At 34.0% G+C, this 18,384-nt stretch overlaps 1 protein-coding gene across 1 annotated transcript in view; it reads right to left on the bottom strand.

Moving 5' to 3' along the window:
- Positions 1-18,384, bottom strand: part of spn-E (tudor domain containing 9 protein spindle E) — a 79,104-nt gene that overhangs the window by 28,107 nt on the left and 32,613 nt on the right. Inside the window, exons 14-22 of the mRNA XM_089251349.1 lie at positions 17,103-17,200; positions 16,861-16,992; positions 16,602-16,764; positions 16,405-16,468; positions 15,652-15,715; positions 15,444-15,545; positions 6,297-6,410; positions 4,895-5,002; positions 3,762-3,865 (exon numbers count right to left, since the gene is read on the bottom strand). Coding sequence (XP_089107475.1) covers positions 3,762-3,865; positions 4,895-5,002; positions 6,297-6,410; positions 15,444-15,545; positions 15,652-15,715; positions 16,405-16,468; positions 16,602-16,764; positions 16,861-16,992; positions 17,103-17,200 — 949 coding nt within the window. The remainder of the gene's footprint in view (positions 1-3,761; positions 3,866-4,894; positions 5,003-6,296; positions 6,411-15,443; positions 15,546-15,651; positions 15,716-16,404; positions 16,469-16,601; positions 16,765-16,860; positions 16,993-17,102; positions 17,201-18,384) is intronic.

Genomic DNA, 18,384 nt, shown 5'->3' with positions numbered 1-18,384 from the left:
TTTAAATGTACAAAACATGCTCTTTTGCCTCCATCATCAACACTCCTTAATTTTATGGCCACTTACTTAAAGGGTCCCTTCAAAGATTGCGCAATAACACGCCACTCCCTATTCTTTTCTCTCTCCCCCTATAATACTGAAACTTATCTCTTGTATTGCCACCTGCAGGAAATTGACTTTATGGTTTTATTTCATCTATTTACGCATCCCTTCCATGGGAATATGTGTCTTTTTTGACCCTTTCTTCACTCCCTCTCTTCCTTTCCTTTTTTTTTGTACAACCCCCCCCCCCCCCACAGAAAAAAACGTCTTCCTCCCATATGCTTCGAAAGATCATAGGGGTGCACCTGACCAATGATGCTAATTTTAATACTAATTCGTACCTACGTAATCCTCATCACCCAATAGAAGGATCTTTCTTTGAAGCCGGACTACCAATGTGAAAAAGAGAATTGGTGCCCCTCAAAACTTTACTTTTGGAAATTTTTGAAAAATTCAAGGCAGATTGAGAAGTGCATATTAAGAATAAAGTAGAAAAATTAATTAGTTCCAGGAGCGGTTTTGCAGACATCGAATGTAATTACCTCAGACATTGGGATATCAGACACAATGAGCATGGAAAAAAAGATAGGAAAGAAGTTCTTACCACATTTTAAATTGTAATATTGGGATATGGGAAACAGATAAAATTAGGAAACTATTTAGGGCGATAAGATAATTTAGCAACTAATGAGATTTTTCCTTTCTTTAACGTCAATAAATTCCAACATCAAATTTTGGATTTATTACACCTGAGATTTAAATTTATACAAGATATAATTTCTTCCACTCGTCTACTATTTGAAAATTTCATCGATAATTATTTAAATAATTTGATATTTGTGTGTTTAAAACAAACTGTTTTCATGATTTTTTTTGTTTGATTAAATATTATTGAAATTCAACAGTAACATGATTCTTTCTTTCGTGAGGCATAATTTCTTTTCTAAATGTATATTGAACCACTAGGAACCTGGGTTAATTCTAGATAAACTATATATGTATATAAACTTCCTCCAGTGGTCCGATATAACACTTTCATGGTACATAAACACAGAATTTTGGTGTCAGAGATGCCATTGACATGCTATAACTCATCGAATACCCGGAATTTCGGGAAAGAACGCATAAAAATTTGGTTCACACGTCCTCCAGGATGCATTCTTTCCTACTTCCAAGATGAAAAAATAGAGGAAAAACCTCCAACTTTTTTCCCTTTTTCTTCTTTTCAGTCTTATCACGAATGCATGCGACCTTGAGAAAGTGGTTTTACTACATCGTATACCATACTGTATTGTATTGTTATACATGCGGGTTGTTGAAGATATTTAGTTTCCCTTAATGAGGGGTCGTGTACAGAATTTTAAAAGAATTTCAGAGTTTTTACTCCCCTACGGATTTTCTCCCCTCTGGTTACGTACCGGAAAGTATGGTACTTTTACTGCTATCTGCTGGCATTCAAAGACAGCGTCTATGCGGCGTAAATTCGCCTTGTTCCTACAATATTGCGAATGCACTTTTTATAAAAAATTGTAAAAGATTGAAATGGCCGCTCAAATTGTAAAACTTTCCCAGAGATCATGGGAAAAAACTGAATCTGTAAAAACTCTACCTTTAATATAAACAGTTTTGTCATCTAGCTGCTATGTGGTAGTCATCGTTTCGCATTGTGAAAATCACGGGTGTGTATGCAGAATCAGCTTTTGGAGAGGCACAAGGATCTAATTCTTCACAGAAAGTTTGGGTCACTAACACTCAAAACAATTTAAAAAATTAAAATAGTATAAAAGAAATTATTTTATGAGGCTCCTCATAAACCCCCCCCCCCCAAATTTTGCTTTTGGTGAAAATCCGGGTTTGGAACCTGTGATTGCGCAATGATAATTGGCTAAAAATGTGATTTTTTATGGTTCAAATTTTGAGGTGGTTATTCCTTTGAAAAAACTGGTTGCCACGGCGATCACACAGACCTATAACACAAATATGTATACATTAAACTTCAAATGCACACATTACCAGGAACATAGATGCAGGGCTGCAACTTGGGGGGGGGGCAGGCTGGTCTAGTGTCCTGGGCTCTGGACTAGGGGTGGGGGGGGGGAAACCAAATTCACCCTTCATAACTGCTTGTTTTCTACATTACATGGGTGTGTCAAAATGTGTGCTTGCCCTGTTTGAGAAAGTATCTAGTTACGGTGCATGATAAATGGCACTACCTACTGAACATAAAACACACTAAATGCTGAGCACACATATTCACATAAGCATACTAAGTTTCTCCAACACAAATCTGACATAGCCCCCATATTCAGGTGTGAAAATATGTGGCAGTTAAATGGCGACAGATCAGAATGGTGGACAGATCAGAATGTTGTAAAATTTTACCAGGAAAACCAAAGTATGAATAGGGAATCAGAAGATTAGTGTCTAAGAGAGGGGAGAGAGAATCTAATTTTTAAATTTGATCAGAATATATTGAAAGTGCTTTACTAAGATTTTTTTAAATTAAATTTAAAATAAAATCAGAAGGGAATTTATAGATTGATTTATTAGTAAATGTATAAATAAATGTGTGCCTCCAACTGTTAATTTAAGTGGATCCTGCTTACAATGTTTTTCAAAAAACCGTCATAAAAAATGTTGTAAACAGGAAAACACTTTGAACAGGGAATCTTAATGAGAATTACTTGTTAGGACCATGAAAATAAGTTGTACTAAGTGAAAAAACATTCTAAATGGGAGGAAAGTTATAAGCGGGATCAACTGTATATTTATGTTTTAGATTTATTACATGCGCAGAATTCCATACGTTAAATTCTCAGTGCACCCATGAGCTTCTTTGCAAGCTTTTCCTACTAATAGACAATGAAAGTAAATGAACCTTTAGACAGAATATGTTTTTTGAGAAATGAATTACTTGATTCACAGATACCTTCTTCTCCTACCCAGAACATGCTCACCGCTCAGTCTTCACGAAGAAATATAAGGTGGTGATCAAATACTTGGGGCATGCTGAAAGAAAATTCATAGAGATACCAGTGAATTATGGGGGGGCATAGATTTTTTCAAGATAAATTTTTTTGAGAGGGACCCACTTTCACTCAAAAACGACCCAGATTTTTTGAATAACCTGGGACCGGGACGTAAATTAGAGTACAGCTGCATCTCTGGGTATTCATATTTCTTGCTTGTGTAGTTCATTTATTATTTGTTTGTAGTTTATTCAATAATGCTGAATTAAACTTGAAAGATTTGGTGAAAAAAATAGGCATTCTTAATAATTAACAAGATTTCTTTTAATTAATAAGCAGTTAAAATTTTAATTAAAAAAATGATTTAAATGAAGAAAATCTGATTTTTTATATTTTTTCATACTTCACTCAGATTGCAAACTATTTGAATTGCAGTGTTTTTATTTTTTTCATTGTTTCTGTGACTTTACAGAACTACAAAATCTTTGTGAGACTTCTGTGACTTTCCTGGAACTTCCAGATCTTTCCACTTTGATAGAAAATATGATTTGCGTTGTTTGGTGTTTGGGAAAAAAACATGTAGGGTCAGATACATATTAATATTTTGACTTTCTCAAAACTACTTCAGTTCTAAACTAATTATGTGACGATGTCTAATGACATAAGTTGACTGTTCTTTTTACACTTACGTCATGAGTGTGAAAGGGATTATTAAAAGGCTTGAAATGTATAATCAGACCATTTACTTACTTTCTGCCTTCAAATTCGATAGCCATCTGTGGACTACAACATGACAACATCTCTCGTATTGTGTTGTAATACAAGATTCCTTGATCTGTAGGAAGACCGCTCAGCTGTAGAAAAAAAACCTGATTTGATATATGTTCTGAATAATAATGGAACTACGAATTAAGATCCAAAAATTTATAAACAATTACAATAGACAAAAGAACAATAATATGCAATGACAATAGCTTTAATTTCATATTTAATATTTAGAGGGAAGACATTTGTGTGTGCTTGCAAGAATGCACTAAATTCTCCTTCACTCAATTGTAGTCATTCCTCACACTCTTTATCTTTAGTTAAGCTATAAGATACAGTTGAATCCCATTATAACGAAATCGAAGTAAAATCACTTTCTTAGAATGAAATTTGGTTGTAAACGAATCCCAGGTATTTGCATTACTCCTATGTAAACTTATCTGGGAGATTGGAAAAGTGTTTGTGCTTGTTAAAACAAGATTTTTGCTATAACGGTATTCGTTAAAACGGGATTCGACTGTATAAAAATATATATTATTAGAAATTATCTCACCGAATTTCATTCATTAACTGAAGTGTCACTGCAAAGTTGTAAAAAAAATCAAATTGCATTCAACTAAAGTTTCATGTGTTGCTTTTATACCTTAAATCAACATAAAATAGCAAAGTTATCTAATTTCATTCCGGTTTTATTGAAAGTGAACTTGAAAATGATTCTCACACAAACACCCTAAAATATTTTATTATGGAAAGGCACAACACAATAGCAGTTACTATTTTCTGTAGCGAAACATACTACAGCTGATGCTCATTTTTACAAACCCATATGGTTTGTGATCAGAAGAATGGTTCATAAAATCTTTCAGTTTGCAAATTGGAGGGTTATAGAATTGTGTCGACAGTAATAATAAACCATAATTTAGATTTGCTTTACGTCATTGGTTAAACATGAAAACTAAACAATTTAATGTAAAATACAAAAAAATTCTAAAATTTGAGTTGCATTCCTCCAGTTCTGATTCATTAAAGCAAGAGATTGAATTCAAAATTTCATATTTAAAGCATCAAACCTGTATATTAATATTAATTAGTGGAGAGTACAGATGAGAAAAACTTACAATGACTGTGGTCAAGGGGTCTGAATTGTTCAGCTCCTTTGAAACATCTCTCTCATCAATACTATTGATTGTAAAATAATTGGGAAAGAATGCACCTGCAATCACCACCTACGGAATTGAGAAAAAAAAATTCTGAATTCAGTTTTATAAATACAACAAAGGACCATTAATGAAAGAAAAAGCTATGCCAGTTAAATTTTCTTTTTGGTACAGTGCTCAATTTTTTTTACTAGGCAAGAAATAAAGAGAAAAAATTCACAAACCTGGCTAACACAGATATATACAACAAACTAATATAGATAAATTATTTATTTACCTTCCACATATTGGAAGGCAAATTAGGGAATTTTCTTTGTCAGACAAATATGACTGAACATAAGTTGACTATTCCCTTATAGCCAGGGTGCACAGCCACTGGCGAAGAGATTCCATTTGGCAGATGAAAAGTGTTCACAGAAAATATTCAGTATCAACAAATATATTCATATCAACTGACAAACAGAATACTGTACTGTGTTAGATGTTAATAGGGTATGAATGTTGAGCTGCTTTCAAATCAATAAACACTCTCACAATGGAAATGTGTATTACATCATTTACAGACTTCCAGAAAAACTTACTTTATTTCAATGAATTTCTACATTCAGAAGATGTATTATGAACCTTAATTAAATAACCCTCACTTTTTGTGTATCACGTTAAGTCTCCAAACATTCCTGTGGATGTTTATATTTTTTGTAAAGGACCTTCTTCCTAGCAGTTTCTCACATGGGCTTTTGACACTACCTACCACATAAAAAAGTGCACTTTTCTAATTTATAATTTTTGCATCAGTTCAGTTTGCTTTTGTGCATAACATTTATATTGAAAAAAAATATATTTTTCAAATTCTTCAAACTTTCAAAGAAAAGAGAAAAAGTAAGAGCATCTACATAAAAAAGGCACCACAGGTGACACACAGAAATTAATCGGCTAGATGACTGGTTTGACAGTGTTTGTAATGACATGCTTATAATAAATGAAAATATTACTATTATTTTTCAATGTCGTCCGATAGAACAAAAATATTTGTTTTGTATCAAGTGAGTTTCTCTTATCATGTTTAGACAATCTCATCTTTCCAAATCTACGGAATGAGCAACACAACTTATTTGTGTTCGTAAACCTGCTGAACAAGCAATCAAAGAGAGTTTTATGCATTCCATGTTCATCTTTCATAATGGGTTCAATATATATTTGAAATGGGAATTTTAAACCAAAAATATTCTAATTAGTGCTTAAAGACCTTAACTTGAAGCTTTTAGGATTTCCACAACCAGATGATATACAATAGCATTGTAAGCATTTAAGCAATAAATGTTATTCTCAAAGACGATGTTAAATTCTATTGTTGGATACCTACTTTCAAAATCAATGTCTCTTCTCCTGGAGTTGACCCTCGATTGTGAGGGTGGGGGTTTACATAAATGTTAACTCTTTCTAATCGTTTCTTAAGTTCTTGAACTAACTGGTCAACCTAGGAAAAACAAAAAATAATTGCAAATGCAGTAATAAATAATTAAAACAATCATGCAAGAAATATAGATACTTTGATATTTATGACACACTGAGCACATGAAAAGCATTACATCTTAGTATATAAATGAGAGACTTTGACCTTTGAAGACCGGATACACCCCGCTTCCCATCTCAGAGAGATATCGAAGCGTTCCCGAAGGATGGGTGTATCCGGAAAGTTTTATTAAAAACAACGTAACATGACCACCTCAGACGAAGGCAGCAAAATAAAATAATTTACATAAAAATTGATCGATGAATTAAATGAGAGACTGTCTGATTAATGTCAATCCAAAATATTTTGAAACCTCAGTTTGGACAACAACCCTAGAATAGAATTAAAACCTTTAAAAAAGTTTTGCATTTATTTTAAGATAGTTAATGAATACGAGTACAGGCCTCGAAGTGAAAATTTAAAAAAAAAAAGTAGGAAAAATAGGAGGGAAAAAATGGAATTCCCGAATTATCGTGGCATTTAAAAATGTTGTGCCATTAAGATTCACACCTTATATACTTTAATTGTAGTATTATCTATAGATATTTTAGGAAACTGAAGTTCTAATGAATTTAAAAATCATTTCCACAGAATTTGGTATCGAAAACAATATAAATAGCAAAACTAAAAAGAAATTTAGTTGAAAAATGCTACTGTTACTTGAAAAGACCAACTATTGATCGTGATCCATTCCTTTCCCCCCCCCCCCTCCGTTCTTTTCAAAGAAAGAAAAAAACCTGTCTAGGTGCCATAAAAATGTAACCCATGTATAAATAACCCATTGTCCACGGGCCGAGTCATCTGTTGTGGCTCAAAGCTTCAAATCTTATTTTGTAAAAATGAACCAAGTGACACTTCCATATCGTTCAAGAAACCCTGCGGCACAGATTCATGTCATTCAAGTGGCTCGCGTCACATTCACAGATCACCGCGGCACAGTTCCAGATTACCCAAGTTACCCCAGCTGCTGTTCCACTTCACTTAAATAACCTGTGGCACATTCCTAGATCACTTAAGTGACTCACAGCAGAGTTCCAGACAACTCAAGTACCCGCGGCACATTTACACGTCATTCAAGTGACCCGCGGCACATTCCTTCATCAGTAAATATGTCGCAGGATATTTACAGATTGCCGCAGCACAGTTCCAGAGCACTCAATTGACGCATGGAACTTGTAAAAGATCACTCAAGTAACCTGCATCACGGTTTCACATTCTCTAAGGGCCGTATTCACAGACATGGTTTAAACTGTAGTCACAATTTTTTGATAAGAGATCGACAGGAATTGGTTAAATTCAGGTTTTAAACCAATCTATATTGATCTCTTATCAAAAAATTGTGACTACAGTTTAAACCATGTCAGTGAATACGGCCCTAAGTATAGTACTATAACTAAACCAGACATGTAAATCGTTTATATTCCTCTGCGGAACCTCTAACGAATTGGTACATGTTGGAGTGTACGTGTAGTGAAACCTGGCGCGAAGTTTCGTTTCTGTGTAATGCTTGCTATATGTGTAGTGCTGTCATCTGCCACCAGCTCTTCTTTAAGTATACTGCGGCACATTCCCAGATCATTTAGGTGACCCGCAGATAATTCACAGATCACCGCGGCACAGTTCCAGAGTACTCAATTGACTCAGACATATTTACAGGTCAGCTTAAGTCACCTGCGACACATTTCGAAATCAATGAAATCGCCAACACTCTACTGAATGTTGAACACCGCTGATGTAACACCTCCTAAATAATTAAAATTTTGAAAGAAAATATCTTATTACAATGAATTTCAGTTAATTTCAATGTTATTTGAAGGCCAAGCACTCAAATTTTTTAAGAAATTCATTGCGACCCTACCTATAAGCCCATAGGTAGCCCTTGACCCGCGGTAAACACTTGGCCTGAACCAAAGCCTCCTAGATACAAGCCTGAAACATGTTTTCGTGACATCACAACCCGGGTCCTACCGCGTACACGCTTCGCATTTAAAACCCGCTACCAACATGTATTTTTTGACAATTAGAAAGAAAAATTGATTTTTTTATTGCAATTATTATCTAGTATGGTATACAGAAAACACTGAATGTTAAATTAATGAATAATGAAATTATAAAAAGAGGTAATTTAACAATTATTAAAAAAAATAGAGGTTTCACAAATTCTCTGCCAACACGTATTTCTAGGTGTTTTTTTTTTTGCTCCAAAGCAAATATTTTTGAAAAATCAGGCAATATATATTTGACTTTTAATTTTTTTATTTATATGGCATTACAATTTGTATTTAAAATAAAAGGATACACTGGCAATGTACAAAAATAAAAACAACACAATGTCATTAAAATATTTTTTATTCACTGAGCTACATTCATATTATCAATTCTAATTCAAAGGGAAATTAGTTGCTGCTCTAAACATAAAATTTTTGTAAATGTTCAAATTTATTAATCTATGAGGGGAACTCTGAAAACACATTTCAAAATCCTGATGGGATTTCACATTATGAAAAGTCTCTTGTTGCACTCATTTATAAAATTTCCATAAAATAAATTTTAGTTTCTAATTTTAAATGGTGAATTGTGAACACTTAGAAATAAATATTCAACTAAAATGTTAACATGGGATCAATGTTTTTTTTAAATATTAGGTTTCAAAATTAAAAATATATCTCATGAAAAATGCAAAACATTTTTTTCATGTCTACTCAAAATGCGCACACACATTTTTTTTAAAATACTCCAAATTTAAAAAATAAACTATTCAATGCAATATTACAATTGTTTTATAGAAGCAAGTTTCTTTTAATCGAAGAGTTCTTTTATGAGGTGTCATTACTTTAAGCATGGCAAAAACTATACACTAGTAGAAATATTAAAAATACTATTTAACAATTGATTTATTCTAAATTTTTTACACATGTTCTTGATTATATGTGCTATCTTATGCTGGTATAAAGTTTTACGTATCTTAAATACTTAATTTTTTGTAAATTTTCAAAAAAAAAAAAAATTACTATTTAACAATTGATTTATTCTAAATTTTTTACACATGTTCTTGATTATATGTGCTATCTTATACTGGTATAAAGTTTTACGTATCTTAAATACTTAATTTTTTGTAAATTTTCAAAAAAAAAAAAAATCATTAAAAACAGCTTGCGCGCATGATAAAATACATCAATGTAATTGAATAAAAATTGATTAAAAATAAAGGAAACTTTTCAATTCATGAAATGAAGCAAAAGGTTGAGATTTCATTGACTCAATCTTATTTAAAATTAAATTTTAAAACTTAAATTTCAAATTCCAAAAAATTTTTAGTTAAAATTTAATTTTAAATAAGATTGAGTCAATAAAATCTCAACATTTTGCTTTATTTCATGAATTGAACAGTTTCCTTTATTTTTAATCAATTGCATTGATGTCATGGTATTTTATCATGCATGCAAGCTGTTTTAATGCTTTTTTTTGAAAATTCACAAAAAATTAAGTATCTAAGATATGTAAAATTTTATACCAGCATAGGATAGCACATACAATCAAGAACATGTGTAAAAAATTTGGAATAACTCGATGGTTAAATAGTATTTTTAATGATATTTCTATTAGAGTATAGTTTTCCACAATGTTAAAAGGTACGAGACCCCATAATTGAAGATTTGGTGTTAAAGTTACAATTTTTAGTTTTTGTGTAATTATTCAGGAATACTTTAGATATTATTCTGATACAATAATGAGAGACTTACCTTGAATATTTTACCTTTGAATATTATACTGATGTCAAACTTTTAATTGGAGCTTTCTTATAAAATGTTCCAAGCTTAAAATAATAATTACACAAATTTTGGCCATTATCAAACCAACTAACTTCTCAATTTCAAGAAGTTCACAACTTAGCACTTTTCGTGTTAGATGTTTCACGTTTGAATTCTGTACCATATGCTAGGACACCTACTTTTTGTAGCAATACTTGAAGTAATATGCTTGAGGTAGTATCAGTTTATTTGAATTCCTCACAAAGCGATATGAAGCTGGATTGGTGAAATAAAATATTGATGTCCATAATATCATTTCTGAGTAATAGCGAGCAGCTTTCATAAAACTCAGTTCCAACTATTCACGCAGAAAGGATAAATTCACTTATTTTACCATGAAGTACTCTGAGTGTTTTCCTAGGAACCACTCATAAGAAGACTCAGCTACAAGATGATTATCGAGCGAGCCAGTGACACTCTGAATTGCTTTTCATTGATTTCATTATTTTTCCTCTGGTGACTTTCTTTTAATTGGCAACTTTGTCGTTCCTTTCTCAGTACAACGAGGGTTCCATTCGGTCTTTCGCTTCCCCTTGCAGTTTGACCTACCGCTGCAAACACAGCAGCACCGAGACACCTAAAAGAAAATTTAAAATGTTATAGGTGTAGTATTTATAATATTCAGCATATAGGCAACAAAATTATTGAATTATAAAATATTCTGAATAGTGCAAGAATGCTTACACAGGGAGATGACTCACACTTAAATTTAATGGTTTAAAATGCAAGTTGAATTTGCAAACTATATTATTTATTTAAAAAGTAGCCTATCCCTTCATTAAATTGCACGTCACTGAGCACATTAATATTTGTATTTTTAATTACAGACCTGAGAAATGTGATTTACTCAATATTAAAAAAAATGTTTATATATTAGATCTGAAAAATGTGCCCCCATGATTAAACAAGTGGATAAAAACTGCTCTCAATGCAGGAGGAAATAAAATTTCGACACTAAACAGCAGCGAACATATCTACTTTCAAATTAATAACGCAAAATAAAGTCAGAAAAAATAAATATTTCAGATGTATTGACTGAATTGTGTACAAATAGCTACATACCTTTTGTTTACCTGTCGTCTGATGATTATCAAAGTTCTCGGCTCCTTTTTACAATTATTTAAACAAAATATCTCCCGCTAATGTGTTACAACAAATAAAAAAGCAATAACAATAAGTAAATAGTAAAATAAATATTAAAAACTTAAAGAATTTAAATCAAATATGACGATAAATGCACGTGGCGTGCTTCGTTAAAAACATCCAAAATAGCTATGCTAAGGACCCGGATTGTGACGTCATAACCTCGGCAGAGTGATACATTACGGCTTGTTCTTCTAGGAGGCTTTGCCTGAACGGCCCAAATGTGGCCTGTCCCTTTCAAAACTAATTTTGTAAAAATGAACCAAGTGGCACATTTACAGATTGCTTAAGTGACCCGTGACATAATTCCAGACCATTTAAGCGATCCGTGGCACATTTATAGATCCCTTGAGTGATGTGTGGCACAGTTTTAGAGCACTGGCGTGGTCACAAGTGCTGTTCTATAACACTCAAGTTATTCGCGGCCCATTCCCAAATTACTTAAGTGATCTGCGGCATAATCACTGATCACTTGTATGATGCGTGACACTTGGATCCGCTAAGTATTGCTAAGTATTTAGAGATCACTAAAGTGGCTCTGTAGAAGACTCAATAGGGAGAATGTTAGTTCAGGTGCCCACAAACTAGCAAAAAGTTTTTGGCGCACCGAGTAAGATGCCATTAAGAATATTTCATATTTGTAGAAAGGGTGGGTGCTGAAGTAAACATCACCCTAACACCCCTGTCCGTCATCAAATCGGAACACCTTCCCCCCTCCCCCACCATCAATGCAGACGTAATACTTACTCCGAAGATAAAGAAACTCGAAAGTTACTTCTGAAGGTAAAAAAAAAAACGGGGTTTAGCGTGCGGCTAATCGGCTCGTCCCCCCGCCCCGTAAAGCCAGACGGGGCTCGGGCTCTGTCCCGTAAAGCCGGGTTTTCTTAGGAGCAGGTTTTCTATGCTTCGCGCAATGTGAATCACCCAGCGCGACACGCCATTCACTCACCAATAAGAAAAGCACTGTTTCTTACAGAGCGCAATACAGCTCACTACAACACTTTACGTTGGCTGTGATTGGCCAACCGATATTTACGGTAACCAATCTCCCAAACAGATTCGCTTTCCCTACTGGACTTCAGTTTTTAGCACTTTGACTATACGGCGCACAGTGGTCAATATAGCGAATTTAGGAGGAAAAAAATGTTTTCTCGAAAACTAATGAATATTTTTGAAAAATTCTTTTTGCTTCATATTTATTACGAATAATATTTAAAAAATAATAGTAATACCTAAGCACATTGTAAACAAAATAGTGCCGTGAAAACTTGGGGGAGGGGGACACTTAATTGAAGTTTAATATGGAAAAAATCAAGATTTTCACTCAAAAAATAATAAATTATTCTCTTATAACACAAAACAATAAAAATAAACAGTGCAAATAAACAAAATCTATGATTTGTGGGCTTGATCACCGATTGAACATTTTAAGTCGGAATGAAATTTTTCATAACAAACAACCAAACTCCACTGATTATTAAATACTTACAAATTTATACTCGCAATACTACAAATACTTAAAAATATATATTATTTCATTCTCAGAATAAATTTACGTTTATGTACAGTAATTTTGTATATAAATTAAAAATTTAGATAAACCGCACCCACCTTATGTGTAGTGTCAATCACTAAGACTCTGAGGATGTGCTTTTTTCTCCCGCTAAATTTTAGCTAAGTCAAAACCTCTTTTTGCAATGCTCCCCTTTTTTAAGGCAGCTTTTTGTGGGTAGTTCTCTTATAGAAGATATTAGATGATCTGATGATATAAAGAAGATAGTTCATCAAATCTTCATTAGTTGTTTGTCGTGAAATTTTTCTTGATCTATATTCTCTGGCTTGTTTATAGTCTTTATGTCTGGTTTCTTGTGCTTCCTCCGTCAACTCACCAACGGGAAATAGCAAATGTTGTATAACATCTGCACCATGAACCAAAACTTTGTGAACAGTAACTGGCATGTAAAACCAACTGTAAAGTTGCACATGAAGCTTTGTAGTAGTGTTTGCAAATTCTCTAAATTTTTCGACATCTATTTCATGTTAGAGGCCGTACGTTGGCCGGATGGCTTATGCTGCACAGCACAACTCGCTGGTTCTATGTTTCTCCAAGAGATTTTTTGATCTTCAAAATTTTTTGAGGTCTGCTCTCCGATCTTTCTAGACTATTTTGGTTGGAATAGCTATTTTCCCTTGTAACCATGCTGAATTTTTGTCGAGGAAACGTGTCAAGGTCTTGTTACTAGATCTCCACTTTTTTGATAAGAAACGGATGAAACATTTGATTTTCAAATGAAACTTACTACTCTTGACTTCCAGGGTATGTTCAAATTTTGACTTTTCATCAATATATTGGATTAACAGGTCTGCAGACTTTTTAAAAGGCAACCTAAACGCACCACTAGCACAAATAACGTCAAACAACTCTAGACGAGTCACACAAGGCCATTTCAAAAATTTCTTACGTAAAAAAGGGGCGGTTGGGGCGGCTATGCATAATGCAAAACGTTCACGAACAACATGCAGAACATCCGAAAAAACATTTCACGATTGAACAGAGTTAAACTTTCTTTATAACTCACTTTTTGTGCTCAAAACTACTCAAAAATGAGCCAAACTTCAAGGACGAATTACGAAAATTATTTCCTCTTCCCGGAGCTTGGAAAATAACGAACCGAAAAGGACAGAGAACTAAAAATGAATAGCAAAAAGAATTTCATATAAACTTTCTCTCATTTATTTTTGTGGTCGGCTGAAGTTGGTTTTCTGTGGTTCCCAACTTCAAGGCGCAAATGCGAGCCGATCTCCCCGTTAAAAAGTCTCGCCACAGAGAGCAACAGTCCTACAACGATAAATCATTCAATCATAACACTTCACTCATAGTTTGAAAACTAGTGGCAGATGGCAGCACTACACATAACAAGCATTACAGAGAAACAACAAAAAAACTTTGTCAGGTTTCACTACACATACACGCACATTCTTGCACGTACCGATTCGTTGGGGGGTTCCGCTGGGGGGAGGGGGGTTAATGTGTGGTGTAGTAGTAGTAGGTAGGGCCTACAAAAAAATGGTTCGGGGATCCATGATGTTCTTAAGTCAGCCACCTCGTTGGGCAATTTGCCTGTTGTGGCGTTGTATTTGTATATTTGCATTTGTATAGTTCCACTCAAATGCAACCGAATGACAACCTAGGGAAGTTAAGCTTTTCATCACATTTTGGCGAGAGCCCCATCTGAGTCAGTCATTACCCTCCTTTGACCCCCCCCCCCGATGTACACAAATATCACCTCAAGATGCACCAGACATTTCTCTACCCACCCATATGGTTGTTTACTCCGAAGCAAAAACTTCATTTTTTATTTTTTTCCAGGTAATTTCCCGATTTGGACCACTGTGCGGCACGGGGGCGAAAAGATATAGTTATCGTCATTCCCTGCTCCCGTGGAACTGAAAAAAAAATCTTTTTTCCCTCTCTTTTTCAGTAGCGAGTTGTGAATAAAGCATGTCAAAAAGGGACGGAAAGCAGTGACATTTTGCGGTTTATCAGAATTTTCGTAGTGAGATATTGGCCGTAAATAAAAGGAAGGAAGGGATAAAATAGGAATAGTAGGAAAGAATTGGAATAAAATAGGGCAACTGCGACGAAAGTAGGAAAACAGGAGGACATTTCTAAAAAATAGGAGGTCTGCGAGTATAATGAGATATTCATTACACAAGAGTTAAAGCACGTGACTCTTTTGGACTGGCAAATCTATAGCCCTGTTTAGATGGGAAATGAAAAAAGTGGGTTTAAACTTGCTTCAAGACTTTTCACCAATTATCGCTCCCTATTTCTTTCTTTATGAAGGAAAAAAGCCGTCAAGTGGGTGCTGGAACTCCCAATGCTACAAAAATATTGCACATATAAATGGGGCTTATGAAAACTTTTTTAAAAGAGATAATGACCCCTGCATACATATATTTGTGTAACTATTTTGAAGGGCCAACACCATATTAAAACACATTTAAAAAAAAATGAAGTAAGAATATATCAGTGAGTTACTTCTCTGATTCTTATGAGCTGTATAAAGTGCTGATCTGCCCATATTCTTTCAGAGCTACCAGGCCTTTGAAATTGGCCACTATTCGCTAGATTTTTCCATATCTGTAAGAGACACATAGTTAGGCAAAAGCAGATATAGGTTATAATGAATCTGAGAGCACAGCATGGTGACACACTTTGAATAGGGAAACCAAAATTTATATAAAACCTTATATGCATGGTAATAAGCCAGGCAGTCACTGAATGTCCCATTAGCCCATGATAATTTTGACCTAAAAATACAAAAAAGGTATTACATATTTTTTAGCTGGGACTAACATTTATACCAAAGACAAAACTTTGAGCAGTAGTTTTTTTTAAGTATAGTCAAACACAAACTGGCATGATCTGTTTGGAATTCTTTTGGTGCTATAAACAGTTTACTATCACAATATTTAGCAATTAAACTTGTATTTTTATGAACCTCTTGATCAGTTTCTTGCTAAGAAAAGATAAAAATTTGGGGAAATTCTTAAAAAGTATCCAACATCAGTTGGTGTTGCAACAAGTTGGGGTTATAAAGGGGTTGTTTACATTGTAATCCCCCATATGGCAGATTTGTTCACAAAACTTTGTGGCCATGTAATGAAGAACCCCTATCTAATACAGTTCTTGTTTTTCTCAACGGTATGAGTTTTCAGCAATCTGAGATGGCTTTAGTTTTTCACTTCTTGATTATCAAGATCCCCAATCCTACTCCACTATTACAATATAGTAAAACCTTTCTTTCGCAGACACCAGTGGGACAAACAATATCTGTCTGTTAAAGAGAGGTGACAGTTAATCAAGGTGAAATGCACACTTTTAATATTATTTGGCCATAAAAGAGGGTGACTGCATCTGAGAGGTGACTGTTAAAAGAGGTTTTACTGTACGTACAATTTTTTCCACCATTATTATTTTTTATAATTTGAACTCCTACTTGTATGAATCTAGATGTTTCTGAAAAGGCTTGGAGAAGAAACTTTTCAATGATAAGCTGGCAGCTGAAAATACAAAAATTTCACTTACATTTATATATATTAAAACAAGTCATAGTTATGAGGAAAATAATTGTGAAAATTCCAACATCGATGCTACTAATTTAGAATTTTTCAAAGTGCCGAATGTCACACATACCAATTATTATGCATTCCTCAAGGCAGTCAAATATGTAACCGTATATGATAAGTTTGCTGATATTTACATCAAGGGGCAATAAAGACATCACGTGACCAATAAATGTGAGATCCCCATCATGCTGACAAATAACACCATTCAGTGTGACTGTTAAGGCACCAACCTAAGCATAAAAATGTAAAATAAAAAAATATTGGAACAAAAAAAGCAACTTTGATTTTAAAATAAACAAGTTATAAACATAAACAGAAGAACTCACTTCTTTCAAATTCAAAATAGCATTTTCGATATCTGACTCAGTAGGAGGATCTAGTGCTAGAGCCAGAACACGTTGTGGAGGGCCAAAGCTCAACTTCTTCGTTTGAAGGACAGTTTGAGTCAATGGACAACGCTAAATTTGACAGAGAAACACTTAACAAATTACTGATTATATCATCTTTTTAATGATTATATAGGTTCTATGCTTAATTCAATGGTTTTGATTTTATGTGCTCATCTTACTTTCATTTCTGGAATACTGTAATCAGGGAGACATTTTTCATAAAATTCACTAGGAACCATTCGATATACTCTGCCAATATCAACTCTACCAGCTCGTCCTACATCACAAAAAAGATTAAAACAGTTTTGACCAAAGTTTTAATTATAAAAATGAGAGATTTAAAATTCAAAATTTGAATTAAAACACCCCATATCTACTACAAAATTTTTTAATTGATTGAATTATGGAATGTCAAGACAGCTATTCTCTAATTTTTTCAGAGCTATTGAAAAAAATCTCCCAACAAATTGTCTGAGGTTATACAATAAAATTGAAATTTTAATCAAAATAAAGACATGAAAACTGTTTTGTCACTGCAGCAAGCAGTTTAATGATAAGCAGTTTTATAATGAAGAAAGAAATTTTAATGTTTTCGAAAAGATTAAAACTTAGGAAACCAGAATGCAGTGATAGTGATTTTAAAATGCAAAGAAAAATATCACAAAACTAATAAATTGCCAACTGCTTCTTTTTTTTTTTTTTAGTTTTTTGAATGAAACTTTTTATTAACCAAAGTAACGAATATAAATCTACTTTATGTCTCTTTCTAAACAAAGCAAAAAAGTTACAAGTTTTTCCATTCGTACATATGTTCATCCTTTCTAATACAGACCTTGGTATACTGTTGCCTCCGAGAATAATAAAAATTACAGTAATACTTCTGCGAATGAAAATAATTATTGTCTGAGGCTTTCGTGGCCGGCGTTAAATGACTTGCAAACGGTTTCCGGGTTATTAGGCCATGGTCTAGGAGATTTTCTTCCTGACGTTTCGCCCACATCTGTGGCAGGCATCATCTGAGGTTATTTGGACATAAGTCTCCGCGGCAAGCGAGACAGGCTTCGTACATCTACTGTCATCGACTTGTTCTCTATATGCATTTCTGAGACTTGATCAGCTGCAGAAGAACCGCATTGGTTGGCTTGTGTTTATGTGCTGTGCACGATTGGCTGCAAGAGTGGTGTCTGGCGACGATTGGCTGTCGAGGTCATTTCCTCTCTGGCATTCATCGGGGGCACATCTCGACTCTCTGCGCCGCTGAAGTACCAGGACCCAAGTGGGATGCACCTTCATCGTCTCCTCCTTTCGATTCATGTTGTGGTGCTTGAATATCTCAATGGCTTCTCTATGAAGACGAGCATGGTAGTGCACCTCAGACGACATTACCTCGGTCTTTTCAAATTTAATTTTGCGGCCGGTTTCCCACATATGTTATGCAACAGCTGAACTTTCCGTTTTACC

Source organism: Pholcus phalangioides, unplaced genomic scaffold, assembly GCF_987345545.1.
Source record: "Pholcus phalangioides strain wild (caught in Gottingen) unplaced genomic scaffold, Ppha-v1.0 ptg000024l_1, whole genome shotgun sequence".
NCBI lineage: Eukaryota > Metazoa > Arthropoda > Arachnida > Araneae > Pholcidae > Pholcus > Pholcus phalangioides.
Note: the sequence above shows the minus strand (reverse complement) of the source record. Positions and strands in the feature narration are given on the sequence as shown.